The sequence below is a fragment of the Lepidochelys kempii genome, chromosome 1 (genome assembly GCF_965140265.1).
Source record: "Lepidochelys kempii isolate rLepKem1 chromosome 1, rLepKem1.hap2, whole genome shotgun sequence".
In the NCBI taxonomy this organism is placed as follows: Eukaryota; Metazoa; Chordata; order Testudines; family Cheloniidae; genus Lepidochelys; species Lepidochelys kempii.
In genome coordinates this window covers 243,861,913-243,887,057 of record NC_133256.1, presented here as the reverse complement: position 1 = coordinate 243,887,057, position 25,145 = coordinate 243,861,913, and the positions used below count along the sequence as shown (strand labels likewise).

The window sequence follows — 25,145 nt, the reverse complement described above, 5'->3', positions numbered from 1 at the left end:
ATGGTAGAAAAGAGAGAGAGAGAGCGCGCATAGAATTAAATGAAAAAAAAAATGGCCAGTTTATTTACTGGGACAGTAATACATTACACTGTAATTTTAATTGCAACATAATTATATGTATATTTGATTCTTTTAATTGATTTCTTCAGCACTGGATTGTTTTTCTCAACCATTTGACTGCATGATCATACTACACATTTACAAGCACATACTTTATGAATCCCTCACAAGGCATTCACCTAGGATTATCTATAGGTATAAGAAACATGGCAGGGAAGGGTTAACATGGGGATTATTTTAACTTGAAATACAAATGATGCATTTTTGGAACCAAGACTTATTCAACATTTTTTGCTTTTAAACAAAAGGTACCAACAAGAAGAGGAAATTTCTCATGTTCAATATTTTAGTCAATGAGCACATATACTTTTGTATTCTTCACCATCCAGAAACACTGCATCATTTAAACCCAAGAAGGCATTACAACATAATTTCAATTCAACATAGGAGTAGCCAAGTTATAACAGCAGTAAACATACAGTACACAAATTTGTGTTTATCACAAACATCACCAATGTTAAAACTGTTTGGAAATGAACACAGCAGTTGGTATGGTTTGTTAGATACAGATCATCATGCAAATGGAAATGTTCAATAGATTACAAAAGTCACAAAACATCAGATTTTGTTGGTATTTTTTTAACATTTTTTTAACAAAGGATCAAGTTAATTAACCCTGTAACAGTCAAACCATAGGGCTTGAAATTAGGGCAATAACTAATGAGATGCACTTAATTTACCCACTGGTATGGTGCACAAAGCCATACCTGTGAATAATAAATAAATAATAATTAATAACAATAATAGCAACCATTTAAAAAGCTAGATTTTTCTTCTTCACAGCTGAACCAGCTAGCAAACCAGTTCATTTGTGTCAGCCTCTTTTGTTCATTAATCTCCAGCACACCTTTTAAATCAAAAACAAGTTTTAATAAAAAACCATTTGTTTAACCATGTTTACTAATGATGAGAAAAACCATACAATAATCTCCACTGTTTCTATTACGGCTTAATAATGATGAGCAGAACAAACACCTCCATATAAAGACAGGTTTCAGAGTAACAGCCGTGTTAGTCTGTATTCGCAAAAAGAAAAGGAGTACTTGTGGCACCTTAGAGACTAACCAATTTATTTGAGCATGAGCTTTCGTGAGCTACAGCTCACTTCACCGGATGCAGTGAGCTGTAGCTCATGAAAGCTCATGCTCAAATAAATTGGTTAGTCTCTAAGGTGCCACAAGTACTCCTTTTCTTTCTTCATATAAAGACAGTAATTGAAACCCAAGGCCCTATCATCCAGAGTCTGACAACAAATTAACTACATTTATAGAATATGGGAATTTTCCTTTTATCTGACGTCAGTTTGTCACTTTGTTAACTTTAGATTTAATAGAGGGGGATTTTCAAGAACTCCACAGGAAAGAGATTAAAATGCAAGGAGGATTTAAGCCATGCTTCTTAGGATGTAATGTACAGACTCTTTGTAACAGCTGTCTTGCATTTCTGACACAGGGAGTAATGGTTCATACAAGAAATAAGAATTCTCTAGCTTCATCATCATGCTCATGGAAAAGACTACATGATTTAAAGAATCTCATGCACACATTTTATATTGCATATTTAGGTGCATTTGTGCCTTAAGGCTAAAGGCAATTAATTGCTTTTTTGTGTATTTCTTTTTGACAGAATATTTAAAAATTAAAAAACCCCAACATTCATCAACGGTGAAAAAAGTTCTGAATACTGTATATCTCCTTGAGACATACTGCATGTACAGCAGGAGAAAAACGGAAGTAAATTGATGGCTATCATTTTTAAAGAGGTAAATACAGCAATGATCATGCTTCAAATGTAAAACATCAGTGCCTGCAATTTTCAAATAAAGACTTCTTTAGTACAGAAAGAAACAACTGCAACTCCAACAGATGTACATCTATCACTTGAGAAAGGGAAAAGACCTCTGAAGAGCATGTGTAATCTATAACCTCATTATGCACCCTCACCATTTCTACTGAAGTTGATGGCAAAATTCCTCCAGTGATGCAAGGTCAAGTTCTAAAGTAGCTAGCATAATATGGGCCCAGTTCTGCTTGCATTGCAGCCCATGTAAGCAAGACTGGGCCCCATATAACTAGCTGCTGTACGTAAACACTGATACTCATATGATTCCAGGTTTGCAGCCTTCATTGGCAATGTCTTTATCATCTTTTAACAAATCCTCCTCCTTTTGTTTACAGATATGTATGGCAAATGGTTAAAACTACTCCATATTTTTAAACAGGAAAAAACGGAAGCATAATCTTCGTATTAAAATTTTCCACCTTATCTTAATAATAAACAGTTTCAGTCTACTAATCCTAATGTATAGTTATAATTACATTCATTCTACTTGGGTTGAATAAGCATGGAGATGCCAACCTGTCAGAGATCAATTAAAAAGGATCTCCCTACTGCCTCTATCTAAAAGGCAAAGACCCTTACATGATTTGAGATGGGAAATTATCAATATTTTCTCTTTCTATAAAAGTTTCAAGGTTACCTTCTGACACTGGTAGAAAATATATTCTTCCCTGCTCCCCTGTTTTACAATTTTTCATTAATTCACTTTCTTCTCACCTTATATTTTAATTTGATTTACACTGTTTATTTTGTTTTCCTTCCACAAATTTCCAGTAACTGGCTGTTCAGATGTGGATTATTTGTTTCTACCAGGAAACAACTCTCCCAAGGTCAGAAAAAAGGAAAAAGCAGACATGAAATTTATAGGCTACCTGACAACCAGAGAGACTCCAAGGCCCTCTTTATGAACAATATCTGCATTTCAAACCTGAAAGTCTGGACAAGCTTTTGAAAGGCGCTTCTTTGCTGTGGGGGATACACATCAGTATTTCTAAGTATACCCAGCCTTTAAGAACATATGTGTTCTTTTTTTCCCTTTATTTTAAAATCAAGATAGATGGCAATGCGTTAGGAATGATTTTTTAAAACGGCTACATTCAACATTTTGCAAACATTAAAAACAACTTGGGGCTTGTTTTTTTTCTGGCAGAGGTTCAGAAACAATTCCTACCAGACATTTGGTAAAACTTTACATCACTAATTATCATCTAACCAAGAAGGCTTTACGTTTTCTGAAGTTTAAGATACTTTTTTTCCCCAGTGAACTGACAAAAGAGGCAAGACTGCTCTGGGGCCTACAAAGCTTTATTTCTTACAATGCAATAACCACAGTCATTTTTACATTTAAGTTGGTTCTTTCCTAGATCTCTTAAATTTCAAGCACGTATTCTTGCTTTATTATATTTAAAAAATTATAAATTGATTAGGAATTAAATTAAAGCATCACAAGAGAATCAAAAATTTAAAAAACCCCACTTATTTCTGTAAAACATGACCAAAATTTCTAATCCATGGAACACTCTTCTATAACTCTTGATCCAAACGGCCATACCAGTACAGTATATCAGAGTTGCTAATTTTACTTTGAAAATCACAATTAAAAATGAATATACTATTGAATGAATATTTCAAAACAAGTATTTTCTCCACAGATTCATATCTATATAAAAAAAGCTAAAACATATATTTAAATTAGGGGGAAGAAATGTTCTTTATAGTTTCAACAGATGTTTGGTTTGGATATGAAAACAGGAGATAATATTCTAAATACAGTTTACAGCAACTGTATACAGTGTGGCAATGCTAGTTCTTTTCTCACTTAACTGATATGCAGTAGCTATCTTTGTTGGACACAGATGCTACCACTGAGGAATAATAATATACTGATCTAACATCATCAGGTATTCTGAGGTGCTTTTTAAAGGCAACATTTGCCCAGACAAAACAGTTCTTTAATAAAAATCTACATAGCAGCTAATCTTAGTGCCAAACAGCATGATAATGCTAAACAAGTTTTATCTGACTTTTCTGTAAGAAGAGTGGGTTAAGTATGGCACTAAATAGTTATGTGAATGCAGTACAAGAAGGATCATGTGAACATCTTGGAAACGTATATAGAAACAGTGCAAAGAGTTGTTAGGTTGGTATGATCAGACTTTTACATGAATTTGTTTCTGTTTTTCTCCACCTCCGATTCTACACGTTTTATTACATTAGCTCAATGGCTCTGACAAGGTTATATAGTATACATTGTTGATTACATTAGGATACTTCTATTTACAGCACCTTCATTACTGGTACTATGGTAATGATTGTTAGGCACACTGATTGGCCACTGATTCTTTCCTCCACTTATGTACTGTACGTTATTACATTTGGTAAGCATTTTTAGTATTGGAGGACAGTGTTCATTTCCTCAGATTCAGTTATATTGAATTATTCCAATTATATCTGTAACAATTTTTTTTTAATTGCTGCAAATAGTAAACTGTATTTGTATTTCCATCTTGTGGATCATATTAACACCACAGAGAAGAAACAGACAGAAACATGGACATGTCAACGCCTGTCTTCTTTAAATAAGTTAAGGCCACTGACCAAGAGCAAGGAGTATGCTAATTAGCAACGAATGGGCAGTACTTGTATTTTTCCATCTTGATGACCAGATAAGAAGCCCAAAGGTGCTAAGACACCACAGCTTATTTAGCTACTTGCCTTGCTGTCAGATTCTGTGCAAAATAAATTCAGCTATCCTTCATTTTGCTATGAAAATCCACTACTCTGCAACACAGCTTTATTCAGCATTTAGAGGAGAGAATCTTTAACTTGGAACACTGTGCACCATAGGTCACCTGAGTATTTGTCAAACTGACAATGAGCTAAGGTTCTGTATTTGTTAATATTTGGCAAGGGAAAAAATGCACTACAGTAAAATCCTGCCAATTTCATTCCAAGCCATTAACCCTACATGCATGAGGTATTTCACCATAGAATATCTCACGCTAAATGTATATAACCTCACCATTCTTACTCTTTATACTTTCACTGGTCATTCCTCAAACTAGTACCCTCAATTTGGGAGCAGGAGAAAAAACTGAAATTTTTAATTAACACACAACATTTTACTTCAAGTTGCTTTAGCTTTTCTTTCTCAGATGCCAAACAGAACCCTCCCCACCCCCCCAGAAAAAGCACCAATTCATCTACTTGTCTGAAATGCAAAAATATACTTAAAATGCAAGCAAATATCTGAATGAAAGTCAAAGCATCATTCTTTAATCTCCTTCTTAGGTTTAATAATCAGCTTCCAGTGAAGACCTAGAACAAAACCAGCAGCTAGTATAATAGAAATTAGAAAACAAGTGCATAAACAATATCAGTGCAGCAGCAAAATACAAAGTCACTGTTAACATTCCAATTCACCCCATTTTCAATGTTTTTGTGCAATAAAAAAAAATAGGCCATACTCTCTGGCCAAGATAACAATCATCATTTTTTTTTAAAGACTAACTCAGTCATTCTTAACTTAAGCTATTTCTGGTTGTTTTTTAAAAATAAAATGAATTAAATACAACTCTCACCAAAAAGAGAAACAAAACAAAACAAAACCCAAAAAACAAGGACCACATTTTATAAACACAAAATTATGGTGCAAATAAAGTAAAAATAAATATCACACCCTTAACAACAGAAAAGAAAATCTGAACTAGTTCCTATGGCTGAACGTGGAGGATGTGAAAATAGGATTTTGTAACATAATTTTTTAAAATATTGGCTTAAGTCTCTCAATATTTCAGAGGTAAAGCCACGCAGCTGGGAGGAACATTTTCTCACGCTGTTAAATTTCACTAAACTTCAGGTGTGACAGCAAAGTTTGAATATAATTAGAGGAACCATAAAAAGTCTTTTTGACAGGCAGGGCTCTGTGCTTTGTGTCCTACTTCTCAGCCAACACTCGGTTGCCAAAACGGATATGAATCCAGACTTGTCAACGCAGCAACAAGGCAGGATTGCCTACTGGGTCCTTGGGAGCAACTTAAACCTTTGTTGTGTGAGCTCCACTCAGTTTATGTGTTTGTTTTTTCTCTTATGTTGCATCTGAAGATTAGGGATAAGGAGGAGGCTTGGAGAGACAGTTGAGAGGGGCACATTGAGAGCTGGAATGTGGCTGCTCTTCTGGAAAGGCTACATCAGGACTGAAAAGAAGAGAAAAAGTGTTTAAAACACATGGCCAAATCTTTACATGAACGTAAACAAAACAGGTGTGGGCACAGATTTTCAAAGGGGATGAAACCCAGCTTGCAAATTTGCACCCTCCATTTAATTCAGGCAGTGATCTGCATATGTAACATCCCTAATGTGCACATACAAAATGGCCCTTGCACAAGGAAATCAGATGCTGAAGATGTCCTGCTGTCCAATTAGCACCACACTGGCACAGAGATAGCAGTTTCTAGTAATATCCTGGATAAACCTTATTGAATTAAATTGCATCTTATTGAATTAAGTTTAAGTATCTTTGGTGCCCATTGTATTAAAAATGCAAAGTTTATATATGATTGTGGGGTTGTACATGACTTCTCTAGTGGAGAGACATGGCCAGTATAAACCTTGGGAAGTGTTATCACTATATTAAACAATATGCCAGACAAACATAAGAACGGCCGTAGTGGGTCAGACTAATGGTCCATCTAGCCACAAAGTTAAGTGGGGTTCCTAGGAAATACCTGGGTGGAGGTGAATGCAAATTACCACCTTCCGTTATGCAAAGACCCAACCTTCGGAAGCTTCGCCATGGGGAGGGGACCCATTCTCTGGCTGATTATCTATTCACAGTTTCTGCACACTGAAGACCCAAACTGTATGAAAGAGTGCTTGTTCTGAGCCAATGCGGTTATGAACTTGTAACCAGAGAAAACCCCCTGTTGGTTTGAAGAACTGACTCCTACCAGAGCCCTTTTTGAGTTGGGGTGATCTCTGGTAAACTTAGTAGCATGTGTGTAAATTCATTTATTGCTTTAATATGTTTTTTCTGTAAAGCTTTTACCTTAAGAAAAAATGTGCTTGCTTAGAAAAAGCTGTGTGGTACTTTATAAGTAGGTATCCTAAAAATCTGTTTGCTGCAGAAAAACACAGAATTTGTGGTTTTACAGGGACTCTTTAATTTTTACATTTTGTGAAAAAATAAAAAACATATATTAACTATTAACTAGCTTTTACTGAAAGTACCAGTGTCACTTATTCAGTGTGTGCAATCTCCCCCTCTTGTGGTTGATTTTTCAATGAGCTTTAAATTTACATAGCTAAACATATTCCAATAAACTGCTTCTGGAATATAGTGGTTACTCAACGACGGATAGGGGTTTGTGTTTTAATGCATCTCAAATTTCACTTCAGCCTCTAGATGTGAGTAATTAAAGTTAGAAAAAGATGCTGAAAACTTTAAAAATCACTCCTAAAGACCGTGTCACTGAGTTTGGCAAGGACAAATTTCACATTGATGGTAATGTGCTGTTCTGTACTTGTATGCAGCAAGGTTGTAGATTACAAATTGCAATTCTATTAATTTTATTTTATTATAATGATTGATGGCACTCATAGGCTTCAAACTTGCTTAAAAATTGTAAATCTATCAATAAAACATTGTGTTCAGCTGATACCTATCTATATTGTGGCTAGGAAAACAAAAATTCAGCATTTCATTTTCATCATGGAAAAACACAGATTTTAATGTTTTTTTAATTGGAGAATTTTGGTTTTTTTTATTGTGGAAAACTAGGATCCCTGCTTATAACTGTGGGTAATTACGCTGTTTATAGTCTCTGAGGGGAAAAGCAAAACAGGCCTGCTTAGGCATTCTGACTCTACCAAACAGGTAATGGCTGCGGACATGGAAACCTGAGAGTGGGTGCCCCTGGTGGACCATAGAGGGGAAGACAAGTGCAGTTGCCCTGAACTGTGACACACAACTTCTGTTTGCATGCTTAGATGAGGAATGTTGTGAGGGGAAATGAATGCATGAGCAAAATGGTGGGATCAAATTTAAACAGCAATTCACAAGTGCCATTTGATTTGCACACTAGGGATTTTATATGTTCATATGATGACCCATACTAAACTGAAGGTGCCAGTTCAGAAGCAAGGTTTCATCCCCTTTGAATACAATGTACCAACCAAAGCATTTGTTTAAACCCGCTGAAACCTGCCTTTAGGGGCAGCATCACTGATAAGTACCCTCTAATGCAAGGGTTCTCAAACTTCATTGCACCGCGACCCCCTTCTGACAACAAAAATTACTACACGAACCCAGGAGGGGGACCGAATCTTGAGCCTGCCCGAGCCCCACCACCTTGGTTGGAGGTGCCAAAGCCCAAGGGATTCAGCCCCAGGCAGGGGCCCTGTAACCTGAGCCCTGCCACCCAGGGCTGAAGCCCTTGGACTTTGGCTCTGGACCCATGCTTCCGCTTTGGCCCCAGACAGTGGGGTTCAAGCTTTGGCTTCAGCCCCTGGGCCCCAGCAAGTCTAAGCCAGTCCTGGTGACCTTTTTAAAATGGGGTTGCGACCCACTTTGGGGTCCCAACCCACAATTTAAGAACTGCTGCTTTAATGCTAGTAACCACTTTAAAACATTCCCAAGATTTCCAGTAATGCTTTGTTTGCTTTCTAACCAACTTTGGTTTGTCGCTTAAGACAGGTTTCATTGCCTGTTGTTTTAAATACTAGTCTAGAAACAATATTCACCCAGGGTAAACTTCACCCCTTACAGCATCTCATTTGGCCAGGCTGTCTTTGCAGGGGTGAATTGCACTGCCAGAAAGCTTTTACATCTGAGGCCTGCTTGAGTTACAGTCCTTAATTTTTCAAGTGAAGCATCAGGCACATCAAGCTTCAGATACAGTATGTGAATAAAATCAACCCATAAACACCTGCAGTTTTTCAGTCTGTCTGGGAAATGTCTTTCTTTTTTTGACTCAGTATGTATTATAGTCTGTCTGGCAAGCAAAGTTAAGCACAATTGCCCTTGTACTTGTTCTTCCAGGGCTTTTCTATTTTTCTTCCTTTAGAAACTGCACTGTCTCACGTATATATTATCCCTCCAGTACAGAATTTTGGCGCATTGCAGATATTGGCTGAGGGACTGCAATTAGTCTGCTGTTGGGAATGGATCAATTGGAAATGCCAAAGGTATTTATAGCATGTTGAAAATGCGTAAATATGCACATACAGGATTTAATTAAGGGGAAAAAAGAACTTCCATTTGTTCAAAGGCCAAAAAGAATGTGGTACATCATCACCACTGTGATTTTATTATGGCAGGCCATAGTTTTCAAATTTGGGGAGTCTAAGAGATTTTGTGCCTCCCTCCCACTGGAATTCAATTGGGCACCTAACTCCCCTTTAGACTCTTCTGAAAATCCCTATCTAGCATGCCGAAAGTTAAGCTCTTAATTCCACGTTTAGGCCTTTAAATAGAAGACGCATGATTATGGAATGAAACCTGCAAGGTGCTGGGTACCTTCAATCCCCACTGGCTTCAGTCATTGTTGAAGGTGTCCAGCACCTCAAAGAATGAGGTTCTTTAGCAGGGACTCACCAGGGGAAGCAGGGTTCAGCACTTTTGAAATCAATCCACTTCTCTTTTGGGGCTCTATCCTGCAATGGGCCGAGCACTGATCCAGCCAAACACTTAAGCACATGAGTAGACCCACTAGCTGGGTCAGTGCCAGAATGCTCAGCACCTTGTAAGATCAAGCCTCATAACATATGGAGTTAGAAACTTAACTTTAGGAACCTGGGCTCGTATATTTTGGCCCAAATATTTTCCTAGCTGGATTTGTTTTACATTAAAAAATTCAATGATGGTGCTTTCCTCTGTATTGCTGTTAGTGAGATGCAACAACATGTAAATATAGAGCTGACATTAGGGGAGGGATCTGAATTAGCTCTTTGCCTATTCTGGTCATCCCCAATAAAGGGAGGGGTGGGGAAGGAGACACAGAAAAGGGTGACATTTAGGGTGAAATTCATCCATTTACTGAGAGCAGCACAAGACCTTTGCTCCTCTTAAGTCTTCAAAATAGGGCTTAAGTGGGATTTAGCTCAGGCACAGATCTTGTTTTCCCCCTCAGTGAAGGAGTGAAATTCAACCTTAAAGTAGCAGGTGATAAGGATTTACTACGAGGTGGCCCCACAATCCTAGAAAGGTCCCATTTTTTCTATGATTCCTGTGATTGGTTGATAAAAATGGTAGAGTGGAACGGAAAGACTCATGCAATTTTTTCTTGTTTATAAAGAGATCTGTCCAAATGTGTTGCCTTTCAAAGCTACCTTCCTACCTTTAAAACAAATAACATTAGGTGATACATATTAGGAGGAGGACATGGTTGCAGTTATTGTAATACAAAAATATCCCAGTACTCAGGACATTAAGCATGTGTTCATTTTTCTATTCATGGTACTGCTAAGTTGGAGATCATCTTAGTATATAAAAACATTTTTATGCATAAAGAAATATGAAACAATTCTGTCTCACCAACCTCTTAATGACTAATAATATTAATTAATAATAAATAATGATGAGATAACTGGCTCTGTGGATAGGGGGGAAATGGTGGACGTGATATATCTTGACTTTAGCAAAGTTTTCGATATGGTCTCCCACAGTATTCTTGCCAGCAGGTTAAAAAGTATGGATTGGATGAATGGACTATACGGTGGATAGAAAGCTGGCTAGATCGTCGGGCTCAATAGGTAGTGATCAATGGCTCCATGTCTAATTGGCAGCCGGTATCAAGTGGTATGCCCCAGGGGTCTGTCCTGGGGCTGGTTTTGTTCAAGATCTTCATTAATGATCTGGATGACAGTATGGATTGCACCCTCAGCAAGTTCATGGATGACACTAAACGGGGGGGAGAGGTAGATACGCTGGAGGGTAGGGATAGAGTCCAGAGTGACATAGACAAATTGGAGGATTGGGCCAAAAGAAATCCGATGAGGTTCAACAAGGACAAGTGCAGAGTCCTGCACTTAGGATGGAAGTATCCCATGCACTGCTACAGGCTGGGGACCAACTGGCTAAGCGGCAGTTCTGCAGAAAACTGGGGATTACAGTGGATGAGAAGCTGGACATGAGCCAACAGTGTGCCCTTGTTGCCAGGATGGCTAATGGCATATTTGGCTGCATTAGTAGGATCATTGCCAGCAGATCGAGGGAAGTGATTATTCCCCTCTATTCAGCACTGGTGAGTCCACATCTGGAGTATTGTGTCCAGTTTTGGGCCCCCCCACTACAGAAAGGATGTGGACAAATTGGAGAGAGTCCAGCAGAGGGCAATGAAAATGATCAAGGGGCTGGGGCACATGACTTATGAGGAGAAGCTGAGGGAACTGGTCTTATTTAGTCAGCAGAAGAGAAGAGTGAGGGGGGATTTGATAGCAGCCTTCAACGACCTAAAGGGGGGTTCCAAAGAGGATGGAGCTAGGCTGGTCTCAGTGGTAGAAGATGACAGAACAAGGAGTAATGGTCTCAAGTTGCAGTGGGGGAGGTTTAGGTTGGATATTAGGAAAAACTATCTCACTAGGAGGGTGGTGAAACACTGGAATGCGTTACCTAGGGAGGTGGTGGAATCTCCATCCTTAGAGGTTTTTAAGGCCTGGCTTGACAAAGCCCTGGCTGGGATGATTTAGTTGGGGGTTGGTCCTGCTTTGAGCAGGGGGTTGGACTAGATGACCTCCTGAGGTCTCTTCCAACCCTAATCTTCTATGATTAGAGGCATTAGAAGAAAATAAAATTACAAATTTATCAGCATGGGCAATTGAATGGTTTTTGTAGCAAAAATGCACACAATACTAATAATTTGCAATCCTCGTCAGAGTCTTGTAGGGAATATTGATCTGATCCTTGTATTGACTCTGACATTGTCACTATCTCTGTTCAGAATAAAAAATATAGTTGAGCAATTCAGATTAATAGAGCTGTACACAGATAAGCGTTAGATCATCTATAGGATACAATCATTAAAGCACACACTGCAACCTGTGTGTTTCTAATGATGGTACATAGGAATGAAATCAATGTGGCAATGTATTCTTGAGTTCAAGTGTCAGCTATGTTGAGTAGTGCAGGCAGTATGAGATGACAGTAAATTACTAATAATAAAACAAAACAATACAAAGGAGGGAGAAATGTGGAGTTTTTGACACAGAATTGGGAATAAACCTGCAAATTACTACAACTGGACATGTGTATCTCTACACCTGTGATGTGTGCTGCTTTTACAACATAGTTTTAATGCATGTTTTTATTAAATTCTGTTTAATGGTTATTATTATATAGTTTATGGATGATGATTGCCATTTGTTTGAGCTAGAATTACTGTATATTTTTAAGTGGATTTCAACTATGATTGAAAAAGCTAATCATGTATTTCTAATGCCAGTTGGAAAGTACTATGCAAAGCCTTCTTAACTAGTATTTTCTCTTTCCTAAATAGATAATATACCATACAATGTTATCTAATTAACATTAAGTCATGCCTAAAATGAATCAGCAGTGGAGTATATTTACAAACCATAGATGCCCAATGTTATTTCATGAAAACTATGGTTTTGTACAGATAACATGTCAGGTTTTAGAAATACTTTATTTCATGTAAAAATAATCAACTCACTTCCTTTTACTTTAATCACTTGTAAATTTACGACAGATGACCAGGGGTTACATTTTTGGCTTCATATATACACACAGAGCTCCCAATGAATTAGATGGAAGCCTGAATATGGCCCAAAGTAAATATCATAACATACAATCTCAGGGTAATTATATGGTAATATACTCTCTACAGTAATGCAGATAAGTGGTTACAGGTGATGATGGGGCAAGAGGAGGTTATTTACCTTATAATAACTGGAGATTCGTCCAACGTGTGGCCTCTATCTGTGTTCCACCGTGGAGACGCATGTGCTGCATGTGCCTGGAGTCAGAGAATTTTAAAAGCAGTGTCTGCTGGCCCTAGGATGATCAGACCTCCTGATATTATCAGGACCGTCCCGATATTAGGGGCTTTGTCTTATATATGCAACTATATCACCTATCCCCTCCCTCCCCCCCCCCCCCCCCCCGCTCCTGCGAAAAAGAAAGTGTCCCAATTTTTCACACTCGCTATCTGGTCACCCTAGCTGGCCCGCACACGCATCCTGAGTCTCCACATGCCTCCCACTGAAGAGATAAAGGGCGGAGCAGGCCAACTGTCTCTTCAGTTCTTTTTCTACTGCGAATCCAAGTATGGTCTGAAGTAGAGGGGAAAGAGGATGGGTAGTGGACTATAGAAAGGGACAGCGCATCTTGATGAATGTCCAGTTACTATAAGGTAGGTAACTTCTTCTTCTCCTTTGAGTTCTGGTCCCAATGTATATTCCACGGTGGGTGACTGACAAGCAGTAGTCAAGAAAGAGGAGGGTGCATGGATGCAGGCATCAGAGCTCTTTGAAGGACCATTGTCCCAAAGGATGTGTAAGTGGTGAAGCCCTGTGGAGACCATAATGTCTTGTGAATGTATGGATGGAAGTCCACATAACTGCCTCAACCAGAGGCACTTCTTGAAGTGATGCTACAGACGTCGCTTGTGGTCTTGTAGAATGAGTCCTCACCCACTATGGGGGAGGAAGGTGAGACAACTGCTAGCAGAATAAGATACAACCTGAGATCCTCTGAAAGGAGATAGTGTGATGTTGGACTCTTTCTGGTATAGCAATAAACAGTCTGGGTGATTTTCTAATCAATTTTGTCCTTTGTAGGTAGAAGGTGAGAGCACGTCATATGTCAAGGGAATGAAGGCTCCTCTCCTCCACAGATGCATGCAGTTTTAGAAAAAACAGGTAAGTTGATTGGTTTGTTTATGTGAAACTCCACACCAACCTTGGGAAGGAATTTCAGATGTAGCCATAAACAGATTTTGTCTTTATAGAATAAAGTATATGGTGGATCTGCCATTAGGATTCTCAACTCACCTACCCTACTGGCTGAGATGATGGCCACAAGGAATGCAACTTTCATAGATAGCTGCATTTCCATGTCTCACCTAACAGCTTGAAGGTGTGCTTAGTGGGAGCTGACAGCATAAGGTTCAAGTCCCAATGAGGGGAAGGCTTCCTTACTGGTGGAAAGGTCTAATTAGGTCCTTTAAGAATCGGAGTGAAAATTGAATAACCATCTGCTAGTGGATGGCGCACAATGATTGCTGCCAGATAGACTTGTATAGAGCGGAGGGAAAAGCCAGCCATTTTGACAGAAAGAAGACAGTCCAAAACGAATGGAACATCTGCTGACTTGGGAGATACGCACATTTGATGCACCCAGATAGAGAAACGCCTCCACTTGGCTGAATAGGATTTCCTAGTGGAGCTCTTTCTGCTGTTTTAAGAATGGTTTGTATGGCTTCTGAACGGGAAAGTTCTAGTGTTGATGCCCATCCAAAAACTAAGCCATGAGATGAAGCATCTCAGGATTGGGATACTTGATCCTGCCCCTCTCCAGGGTGAAGAGAACAGGAAACAACTGGATGCTGATTAGAGGGCAGGATGACAGCCACATGAGGTTCAGAAACCAAAACTGCCTGGGGCAGTTGGGGATAATGAGGATGACTCATGCCCGGTCTTGACAGATTTTCTGCAAGACTCAAGGTAGGAACAGTAAAGGAGGAAAGGCATAGCTCAGATGACCCGACCAGGAAAGAAGGAGAGCATTACCCTGAGAGTGTAATCTTACAGCACCTCTGGAACAATATGTGTTGCATTTCCTGTTCATTTGGGAGGTGAACAGATCCCAGTTGGGAGTCCCCCACTGAGCAGAAATGTTGTTTACTACTGAATTCCCACTCCTGATTGATGGAGAAATGATATTGTGATTGGATTCTTGATACCAATTTCATAGGGTGACTGATTCTACGCAGAGGGATTGATCTCACCCCCTCCCTGTCATATTGTCTGACATTGTGGGGACATGGTAGGACCTTATGAATTGCAAAAAGACTTTGAAAGCATCTCAATCTGCCCAGAGTTCCAGAAGGTTGATGTGCATCCTGGCCTTTTGGGGCAACCAAGTGCCCTGAACCGTATAGCTCTCCACATGGGCTTCCCAGTCTGAGAGAGAGAGTCTTTAATGATCATCTTGTCTGGTAGGATGGTAGGAAGAGGACCCCCATACACTCCTGATGAAGATCCTTCCACCACATTAGAGAAGCTGTTACTCTAGCAGAAATTGTTACCATGGTGTTCATGTTGTATTTGGTTGGTGGAGCCATGCCTGAAGGCAATGTAAGCAGACTCTGGTGAATGGGGTAACGTAAGTGCATGAAGCCATGTTCCTTATGAGAAAGGAAAGGAAAGTTCTGACTGAAGCTCAAGAGTTGCATACGGCCCGATCTATCAGGTTGCTTATGGTGTGAAACCTGCCCTTTGGCAGATAAGCTCTCCCTTTGCTGAATTGAGGGTGGCCCTTATGAAGTCTGTAGTCTGTGTCAGAGTGAGAACAGACTTTTCCAAGTTGACTCCGACTCTTAGGGAAGAAAATAAGCATTGAGGTCAACTTGTGGGCCTCCTGATATGTCTCAGCAATGAGAAGCCAATCATCAAGATAGGAGAAGACTATGAAGTCATTCCATCTGAAATAAGCTGCTATTACCAGGAAGATCTTGATAAAAATTCTGGGGGCTGTAGCAACGCCAAATGGGAGAACGCTGTACTGGAGGTGGATGGGGCTCACCATGAATCTGAGAAAACATCTGCATGCAGGGTGAATATCCATGTGTGACATCTGATTAAAATGTGATCATGTAGATCATTGTTGCTACCCCTGTTGTATAATTGCAACAAATCTTATACAAAGTATGCCATGTAAGGTGTCAATGGAAAAGTTATGATTTGCCAAATGTGATTATCCTATTTGTATGCATGCATCATTTTTGTATCTGAAGTTATGAATATTGACTATGTGCCTATATTTCACATGTGTTTGCTCCTGTGGTAACACCCACAAGGCAGTTTACATCCAGTGTAGCCAGCACATTGTGAATGAAGTATTCAAGTGATGGCCCATCAATGAAAACAATGTTGTGGAAAGAGAGTGTTAAATGACCCCTAATTGTGTAGTGGTGGTATTGTTAAGGGCTTGCAGCTCTTGAACTCAAATATATCTTTTTGCTGGAGAGTGGGGTTGAGAGGGTGCTGCATATGTGGAGGGTGCAGGGAAATGAGACTTCTGTACTCTCTGCTTCTTACGAGGAAGGTCGTAAGATCACTCATGATAAAACTTTTAAGATGCCAGTCTAGGTCTGTGAGGTTGCTTGTGATAATTCCTTTTTGGGGCAGGTATATATATTCCCAGGGAGCGGAGGGTGGCCTTTAAAGTCCTTTAAAGTTTGTAAGAACTCATCTCTCTTTTCATTTAAAAGGTGGGCTTCATCAAAGGGCAGGTCCTCTATAGTGTTTTGGACCTCCCTGGGAAATCACAAGGTGGGTAACCATGACTCATGGCACATTACAGTGGCCATTGCCATTGACCTAGGTGATGTGTCAGTTGTATCAGTTACTGATTGAAGTGCAGTTCTGGCCACCAGCTTGCCCTCATCAATACAAGCCTGGAAGTGAGCTCTGTCTTGTGGTAGTTTGTCTACAAAGGCTGTGAATGTTGAATAGTTGAGATAGTTGTACTTACCCAACAGTGGCTGATAGTTCACTGTGCAGAACTGAAGGCTAGTAAATGTGAATACCTTTCTTCCCAACAAGTCTAGATGATTAGCCTCCTTCTCAGGAGCTGCAGATTTAATGTTTTCATAGAATCATAGAATATCAGGGTTGGAAGGGACCCCAGAAGGTCATCTAGTCCAACCCCCAATTGTTGTCTAGATCTCTCAGTGGCAGCCTGGACAACCACAGAGTTTGGTGCAGGGTGAGTAAAAAGGAATTCTGCTCCCTTGATGTTTCTCCGCCTTCATTGGGGTAGGAGCTGGTGTATGGGGTAGAAGCTGGTGTATGCCTTCATTGGGGTGGCTGGTGTATGCCTGACTCCTCTGGCAGGTTCCAGAATAGCTTTATTGACTGGACTATTTGGCTGGATCCAGTGGTTTGCAGAATATCTGGGAACTTGTGTTGGGGATCCTGGACCTCTTCTAGGGAGGTCTGGAATGCTTCTGCCACCCTGCACAATAATGACTGAAAATGTTTATGGTCATCCAGAGGGGACGGAGATTCTGGGGTGGTTGCTTTGTTGGGCGACAAAGAAGAGAATCTTGTCGGTACTGGTAGAACCGACAGAACTGGTTTATAGTCCTTGTCTTCATTAGGGTTGGGGGAAACGCTGACTGTTCTCTCAGAGGGGAATGGTGAACAGAATCCCTGGCAGATTGCAAGGGTCCCATGTTGCCGAGTATGCTGGGTCTGGAGGAGGTTGTGGAGGTCGCCAAGGCATGCGGTACCAGTGATCCCAAGGTGAGTGTCAAGGTGAAGGTTGGTACCAGGAAGCTCTGGATCTCCTGTCTGGACTAATAGCTCTCAGAGGAGGAGATAGTGGCTGTTCTGATGACTCAGATTCCCCTAAGGAGGAGAAGAAAGAGTCCGTATCCACTGATGGTTCTGGTAGAGAAAAAGCATAGCTGGAAGAGGGGATAGACTTCTGTCCATGGTAACAACCCCTGGTGGAGTCACAATCTTCCTCATTAGGGAAAGTCCTGATGATGGGGAAGAGCAAAGATATTCTCCAGTGTGATATAGGTCTCTGACCTTTTTGGAGTACTAGGAGTCCGATGCACTCATACCAAAGAGGTCAGAAGAGGCAGACTTTGTGCTTGTCTACACTTGAAACACTACAATGGTACAGCTGCAGCACTGCAGCGTAGACACGCACTACAGTGATGGGAGGTGTTCTCCCATCCACACAGGTAATCCACCTGTCCAAGAGGCGGTAGCTGGGTCAACAGAAGAATTCTTCTCTTGACCTAGTGCTGTCTGCACTGGGGATTAGGCCATCTTAACTATGTCACTCAGGAGTGTGGAATTTTCACATCCCTGAATGACATAGTTAGGTACAACTTAACTTCTGAGTGCAGACCTGGCCTTTGTATTGCTACCATCACCAGTGGAGGTATTTCCGATCGCACCGAAACAGATGGTTCCTGAGATTTTGACTTGGATGGTACTGGTGGAATGGGTGTTGCCAGAACAAGTCCAGTATCAAAGAAGCCCTGGCTTTATGGGCTTTAGAGTCCTGGCCCTGAGACTTAGAACATCCTAAATCCTTAGAGTAGGTTTGCTTGACTTACGCACAATTGTGTCAGATGATTTTATAACTGACTTAGAAAGGGACCTACTTTTATGTTTGTGTGAGTGTTCTCTGCCTTCCTGATGAGACCCTGATAGTGGATACAGACTCCCCTGTAGCAGTCAGACCTCGTGGTGGGAGGTGCATTCCATATGGATGCAGGTGAATGTACAGGGGGGTCCCTCGACCGGGGTCCAGCTGTGGTCTCATGACCTTCTTCATGAGGTGTTTTCTAACCTGAAGTTTCTGTGTCTCATGGGCATGGCTAGGGAAAGGGCAGCAGATATTACACCTACCTGCAACATGTGCCACCCTGGGACAGTACAAGCAGTGCAGATAGTCATCATTCGCCAAGAAGGAATTGGGGGTGGGGTGGGTGGGAACAAAAGGGACAATTGCCCAGGGGCCTGGGCGATTTAAAAGGGCCTGGGGCAGTGGAGCTGACGGGCGGGGATGTGGAAGCCCTGGCCATCATAGGCACCAAGTTTCTAATCTGCCAGGGGATGCTCTCCCCTGGCTCCGCCCAAGGCCTGCCCCCACGCCACCCTTTCCCCCACGGCCCCACCCCTACCCTGCTTCTTCCCACCCTCACTCCGCCCCTGCCCTGCCTCTTCCCACCCCACCCCTTCCCCGCCCAGTTCCGTCCCGTCCCCCGAGCACGCTGCGCCCTTCCTCCTCCCCCTTGCCCCCCAGCGCCTGCAGATGCCGTGAAACAGCTGATCCGCAGTAGTTGCTGGGAGGGAGGGGGAGGCACTGATCAGTGGGGCCCACCGACGGGCAGGAGGTGCTGGGGGGAGGGGGAGATTCTGGAAGGGGGGCTGCCAGTGGGTGCTCAGCCCCACTTTTTCCCCGTAGGTGCTCCAGCCTCAGAGCACCCATGGAATCGGCGCCTATGCTGGCTGTGCCAGAAGAGTGCACCCAGCAGCGCAGACTCAGCACCGCCCAAATGTCAGGCAGACCGCGTCCATGCAGGCACGGCTTGTGCGTGCGTGCACCAGCTGCCGCATGTGGTCCAGCTCTGCGCCCATGTGGCAACGCCGAAACGGCTCCAGCCCACCCTGCACAAATCAAACCTCAGCCATCTCTTTCTAGGGGGCCCATTGACTGTTCTGCCCTGGGGCCCGGAATGGCTGTCGGCGGGCCTGGAGGCAGGACACACAATTCTTGAAGCCAGGAGGGTGGCTCCCCAAGGTAGGGAATCTATCTAACTATAAAATTTTTATTAAAAGCTTTAAAAACTTTTACAACTACTAACTATAGAAATATCTACATACAAAAAGCATTATGGCAATCTTGAATATTTACAGAACAAAGACTTTGATGGAGAGCCCTGAACACTGGAAGGAACAGGTAAGGCAGTCAGCCCACTCCGTCCTGTTTCTCCTTGACTGGAGGCATGAGGAGAGCAAGGTCATTTCAAAAAGTGAGAGGGCCCTGGTGTCTTCCCTCCACCGCCACCCCCTATTCTGGCGCCACTGCATGGAACACATGCATATCCACAGTGGATTACACTTAGGGACCAGCACTTGAAGAAGAAATCCAACAATTTGGTAAACATCTAAAAATTTGGCTGCTTATCCAGGCCTTTTGGGCTTAGAAATTCAGATGGATTGTCATGCAAATTTTCAAGCTATCCAATGTACCCTGTCTTTGGTTTAGTTGGAAACACAGCAAGAAAATAATTTCTTATAGTGTTTCCAAATCAGGTTCTAGCTGAAATATGCAGAGGCAAGCAAAACTGTAAACATAAAACAACAAAATATATTGACCAAATGTTTCTAAACCTTAGAGTTTCAGGTTCAATTTGGTTTGAATCTTCTCTTAAAATTTATCATAGGAAGTTCACCAGAAGCTATTTACAAAAAATATTCGTAAATTAGAATTACACTGGAATGAAAACAACATATCTCTGGGGATATGTAATTACAGTGTGAGTTTCAGATACTTTACAGGATAAAGTAAAGCCCTACATAGGTGCCATTTAAGTAAAAGAGCTTGTGCAGCCCCATTTGAGTAAAGAGCTCATGCTACACTTTGTATTTGTGTTATGGTAAACTATTTTGAAGATGACTAGACTTGACATATCGTGGGATGCAGAAACATTCATGTGAATTTCAGTCATAACAAGACACTGTGTAGTTCCAGGTTAGAGGCCTCGGGAGGTCACATTCCTGCAGGCATGGTAGCAGGGATTTGTAAACGCATGCACACATCTCTCTGTTACAACTGAATAGGCAATTTGCTGTTCCCTCAAATGCCTTCAGTTTTTATTCCAGATCCCAATTATGGTACTTAAAGCAGTAAAAAATCATGCCATCATGCTGTTGTGCTGATAACAGAGCTCTTCCTGTGTTTTCTCACTGTACAGGACACAGTCCAGGATATGCAGCTATGAGGCCTAGGCATGCCAGACATATTCATGAATATTTATGATTGGCAGCCCTACAGCACATGTATATATCAAGAAGAGCATCAAACTGGTGATGAAACTGACAATCTTTTCAAAGCCAACAGATAGGCTGGATATAGGTCTACTTGTTTCTTGTGGGATGACTAGTCTGGATTTCTGAAAATTATTAACTACAAAACTCTAATTTCCCCTGTACCCTGGTTTTGAGTTAGGTGGACACTGCAAGAAAAGCTTCTCATGCAAAGTTTCCAAATCGGGTTCTAGCTGAAGTATGTGGAAGAAAGCAAATATGTAAACAAACTAACAAAATAAATGACTGATCTTTCTAATTGGGGAGAGACCTAATCCATGTTTACACAGTCTGGATACCTCAGCACTTTACAAATGACCTTATTTTCCCCTCTCCCATAGCATGTGGAGGGGATCTAAATCAAATCCCTGCATGTGCAAAGGAGGGGAGGGAACAATGGCTCTGCAGCAGGCTCTCTACTTCCCCAAAGCCTATGGAAACCGCTTAGCATAGGACTGGGGCTTTGCCCACCACGAGGAGGAGGGGAAAGTAAACAACCACATGAAGTGGCATCTACTCACTCTACATTCATGGGAGTTTACTCACGTAAATAAATGCTGACCCTGTTGTCACTGGCTTATGAGGTATCCTTCCTCTGCAAGCTGATCTTTCCTCAAGGAAGAGATCAGGGCAGCCAGTGAGAAAACATGGGAGCAGAGGTCCTGAGGCAGGGTGCGGAAGAAAGGTGGCAGGAGGGGAAGGACGGACAGGCTTTGCATGGATGCTCTGGGCCTCTCTGTGGATTCTTCCCCTGTTCTCTGCACTGAAAAGTGCAAGGAGCAAAATGGGACAATTCAGAGGACCCTGGCACTTTCCATTGGACTTGCCTCTCTCCACACTTTTGTTTGCAGTACAGATAATATACCCAAGTGGATTTGCTATAGTAGCAAACGTGGTGTGGTTCTTCCATTCTGACAGAATCAGACCTGAAAGGTCTGACTAACTAGATTAGATTCAATTTAGACTCTAAACATAAAACACAACTGTTCTACGAGATGCATTGCTGTTTGTTCACCAGGAGTATTAACACATTGGCGATATGACAGATACATTTCACAGCCGGCATCACTGTACTTCATGCTTGCAGAAGAACTGATGAGCAGTTCTGTGCTAAGTGATATTAGATCATTTGGAGGATGTCATTTCCCTGATAGGAATTGGAGAGCCTTGCAAAGTTCCACTCACTCAATTAGCAAGGGCAAATTTTGTTGTTTTTTGTTTTCTGGAAAGCAGAGACACAAAGAGTTTAAGGGACTTCCCCAAGGCCATAGAAGGAGTCACAGTGACATAGCAGGGATTAGAATTCCCTAGCTTCTAGTCTATTAATCATATCTCACCTGTTCTCTAACCTGATTAAAGGGACCTTCTATATGTATTGTGATGAAGTTCATTTTTGGAGTGTGGGTAAATAAATAAGAGGTTTTATAAGTTAGAGGCAGATATGAAAAATAACTTAGCATACTCCAAATAAGCAGGTCAAAACATGGGTGAATATCTTGCACAAAGCATATATTGGAACCTTCACCTATCTCTAAAACAAGTGTACCCTATTTATTTTATGTAGATTATAGTTTATATGGCAAAAAAACTTTTCAAGTACCAACTGCTTTAAGATGACGTTTCTGTTACATTTTTCAGTGGCAGGTCAGTACAACATAGTTGAAATGAGATTTTCGCACTTTAAAAACTCTTGTGTGGAGATGTTTCCTCTTTCAAACCAAATATTTTAATTAGTTTTTTAATAATACTACTTAGAACTTATATAGCATTTTTTATCCTAAACATTTCAAAGGTGTTTAAAGTTTCATTATCTCCATTTTACAGATGGGAAAATTGAGACTCACCAAGAGGTGAAGTGACTCGGTCAAGCTCAGACATGGAGTCAGTGGCAGAACTAAGACTGGAGGTCTCCTGACTCTCAGTCCTCTGTTCTAATCGCATGAGAACATTGCCTCCCACTGACTTAGAAAATATAAGCCTAGTTTGTTTTTTAATGTAGAGTCACCTGCTACTGTTGATTCTGCTGTCCTTACTCAGGCAAAAGTCTCAAGAATTTCACCCAAAATATATTAATTTTGATGTCACTGGGAAATTGTCTGGGGTAAGGAGTGCAAGATTGAGCCCTCAATTATTTTCCTTATTTTTGATATATCTACAAGTAACAGCTTCCCTAATACCTGTGGGGGCGGGGGGGGGGGGGGGAATCTCCTACGCAGTAATTACAGAAAGTATCAGAGTAACTCAAATCAATACTTTGCTTAAAAAGCAAGCAAGCCTGCCCATCCCCCACACACAGTTTAGAATTTTGGGCTTGGCTACACTTACATTTTATAGTGCTCTAACTTGCTGGCTCAGGGGTGTAAAAATCACCCCCCTGAGCACAGCAAGTCTGAGCGCTTTAAAGCGCTAGTGTAGACAGGATCCGAGCGCTGGGAGCTATGCTCCCAGCGCTCAGAGCTAATCCCCTCATGGAGGTGGGTTACCAGGAGCGCTGGGAGAGTTCTCTCCCAGCGCTCACGCACGACCACACTCGCTCTTCCGAGCGCTCCCGCGACAGTGCTTTGAAGTTTCCAGTGTAGCCATGTCCTGAATAAACAGGAAAGGCTATTTATATAGGAAAGGCAAGAGTAGATGCAGACTCGCTTTGGCATGCAGCTATATGCAAAGAGAAAAGAGTTAGCTAAAGTTACCTGACAGTCTGGCAGTCTGGCCCACTGGCTAGTTGTGAGCTGCGTAGTGGTATGGAGGCAGCAGGCTGCTGATAATCTACAAGAAACTGATAAATTAGACATATATACAAAGAGATGACAAAGCAAGGGGTTAGTAACAATAGTAAACAGACTATGCAGCTGATGGAGAGATTTAGTGAGGAATGTATGTTCAGTTCTTGTTAGCTAAGTAACAGTTTCTTTCACAAATACTAATGGAAACATTTGAGCTTATTTTTTCCCCGCAATGGCAAGATATTATTAGATGGGAGCTTTAAACCAACCATATTGAATGAGCACGTACTGATGGACCTTTTGCAATATGGGTCTGATGATAGTCTTTTCACTGACTTCAGTGGGGTCTGAATCAGGCCATATTAACCATTATTTTATCATAGGGTATGAATGCAACTGGTTTGCTTACTAGTAATATAAAATGTCAGTAACAGCTACTTTAAAATTATCAAGATACCTTACGCCTATTACCAAAAAAAAAAAAAAACAACTTGCAGAGTAAAAAAAAAGGCAGTTCCAGTGCCATCGAAACATAGTTCTTTCAAAAAGATTTAAACCAGACATTACAACCTGCAAGTAAAAGAAAAGGAGGTCTTGTGGCACCTTAGAGACTAAAGGTGCCAGAAGTCCTCCTTTTCTTTTTGCAAATACAGACTAACATGGCTGCTACTCCGAAACCTGCAAGTAGTGGCAGTGAGATTGTGTCTGTGAAATAAATGTAGAGCCACTGTAATTCCTGTGACTGTGTTTCTACTGGAACGAGGAAACAGATTTTAAATCCACTAACAACGTTCTCTGTTTTCTTGATTTAAAAACTAAATCAAACAACAACAAAACAAACCCTGAACTGCTAGCCTCTTACCAACTTCCAAGTCTGAGCAAACCCCATCACTGCACACCTACATAAGAAACTAACACAATCTGACCCTTTATAATGGAGCCAGTCCAAACATTCTGTGGCCTGTGTTATACACATAGTCAGACCGATGATCGTCATGGTCTTTTCTGGCCTTAAAATCTGTGAGTGAAACCCAGACTCCATTGAAATCGATGGAGTTTTGCCATTGACTTCAGTGGGGTCTGTGCATCTCTTGCCTGCTGTGAATATTGCATCTTGATTCTCTAGATCCCAGCTTTTGATTCTCTAAGTTTCTTTCTCTAAAGCAACTGTTCAGGAAAAGGGAAGTTATTCTAACATGAATTTTAAAAACAAAAGTGATTAGACATCATAGTCAGTCAGAATCTTTTTGAGGAATTATGAGTCTTTTCTTCTTTTTCTCACTGGCTGTCACTCAAAGCACAAAACTCCTTTTGAAGGAGGTACAAATAACGTCACAGTCTCTGCTCTGGTGTAGAGGAAGATTGTTCTCTTGGAATTCAATTCTGCTGTCTCACTCAGATGGAAGAAGTTGCTGGTAATATATACAAAGACTCCCACATGTAGCTGACGCTATTGGTACTGTTCTTTTTTCACACAGGGCAGGGTACTTGCCTGACAATACTGGGGGTCATTCTAGTACCACAGTCACCCCTTCTCATACAAATCCATTTATCAGCCATCATATAGGGGTCTGTCTCCTAAGGTGATCTGTGCAGCCCTCTAGTGGTCTAAGTGGGTGTGGACAAATCACACTTGGTGCCTACCTTCTCACCTCAGTAAAGATAATA

The 25,145-nt window shown here is 41.2% G+C and overlaps 1 protein-coding gene and 1 long non-coding RNA gene across 14 annotated transcripts in view; one reads left to right on the top strand and one right to left on the bottom strand.

Moving 5' to 3' along the window:
- Nucleotides 1-21,030, top strand: part of LOC140902114 (uncharacterized) — a 38,059-nt gene extending 17,029 nt beyond the window's left edge. For 2 of the 5 annotated variants that reach the window (XR_012156007.1, XR_012156009.1), the window contains exons 6-13: nucleotides 1,747-1,882; nucleotides 2,773-2,954; nucleotides 9,060-9,144; nucleotides 13,756-13,836; nucleotides 17,301-17,445; nucleotides 19,367-19,465; nucleotides 19,582-19,624; nucleotides 20,643-21,030. This is a non-coding gene — a long non-coding RNA (uncharacterized lncRNA). Of the gene's footprint in view, nucleotides 1-1,746; nucleotides 1,883-2,772; nucleotides 2,955-9,023; nucleotides 9,145-13,137; nucleotides 13,333-13,755; nucleotides 13,837-17,300; nucleotides 17,446-19,366; nucleotides 19,466-19,581; nucleotides 19,625-20,642 lie in introns of all 5 variants that reach the window. The other 3 variants (XR_012156010.1, XR_012156008.1, XR_012156011.1) reach the window with 3 other exon arrangements.
- Nucleotides 1,274-25,145, bottom strand: part of BICD1 (BICD cargo adaptor 1) — a 267,972-nt gene continuing 244,100 nt past the window's right edge. For 3 of the 9 annotated variants that reach the window (XM_073321643.1, XM_073321729.1, XM_073321674.1), the window contains 2 exons: nucleotides 23,445-23,520; nucleotides 1,274-6,155 (listed from right to left, as the gene is read on the bottom strand). In XM_073321643.1, the coding sequence (XP_073177744.1) occupies nucleotides 6,065-6,155; nucleotides 23,445-23,520 (167 nt within the window). In that variant the 3' untranslated portion in view covers nucleotides 1,274-6,064. Of the gene's footprint in view, nucleotides 6,156-23,444; nucleotides 23,531-25,145 lie in introns of all 9 variants that reach the window. The other 6 variants (XM_073321703.1, XM_073321737.1, XM_073321720.1 and 3 more) reach the window with 5 other exon arrangements.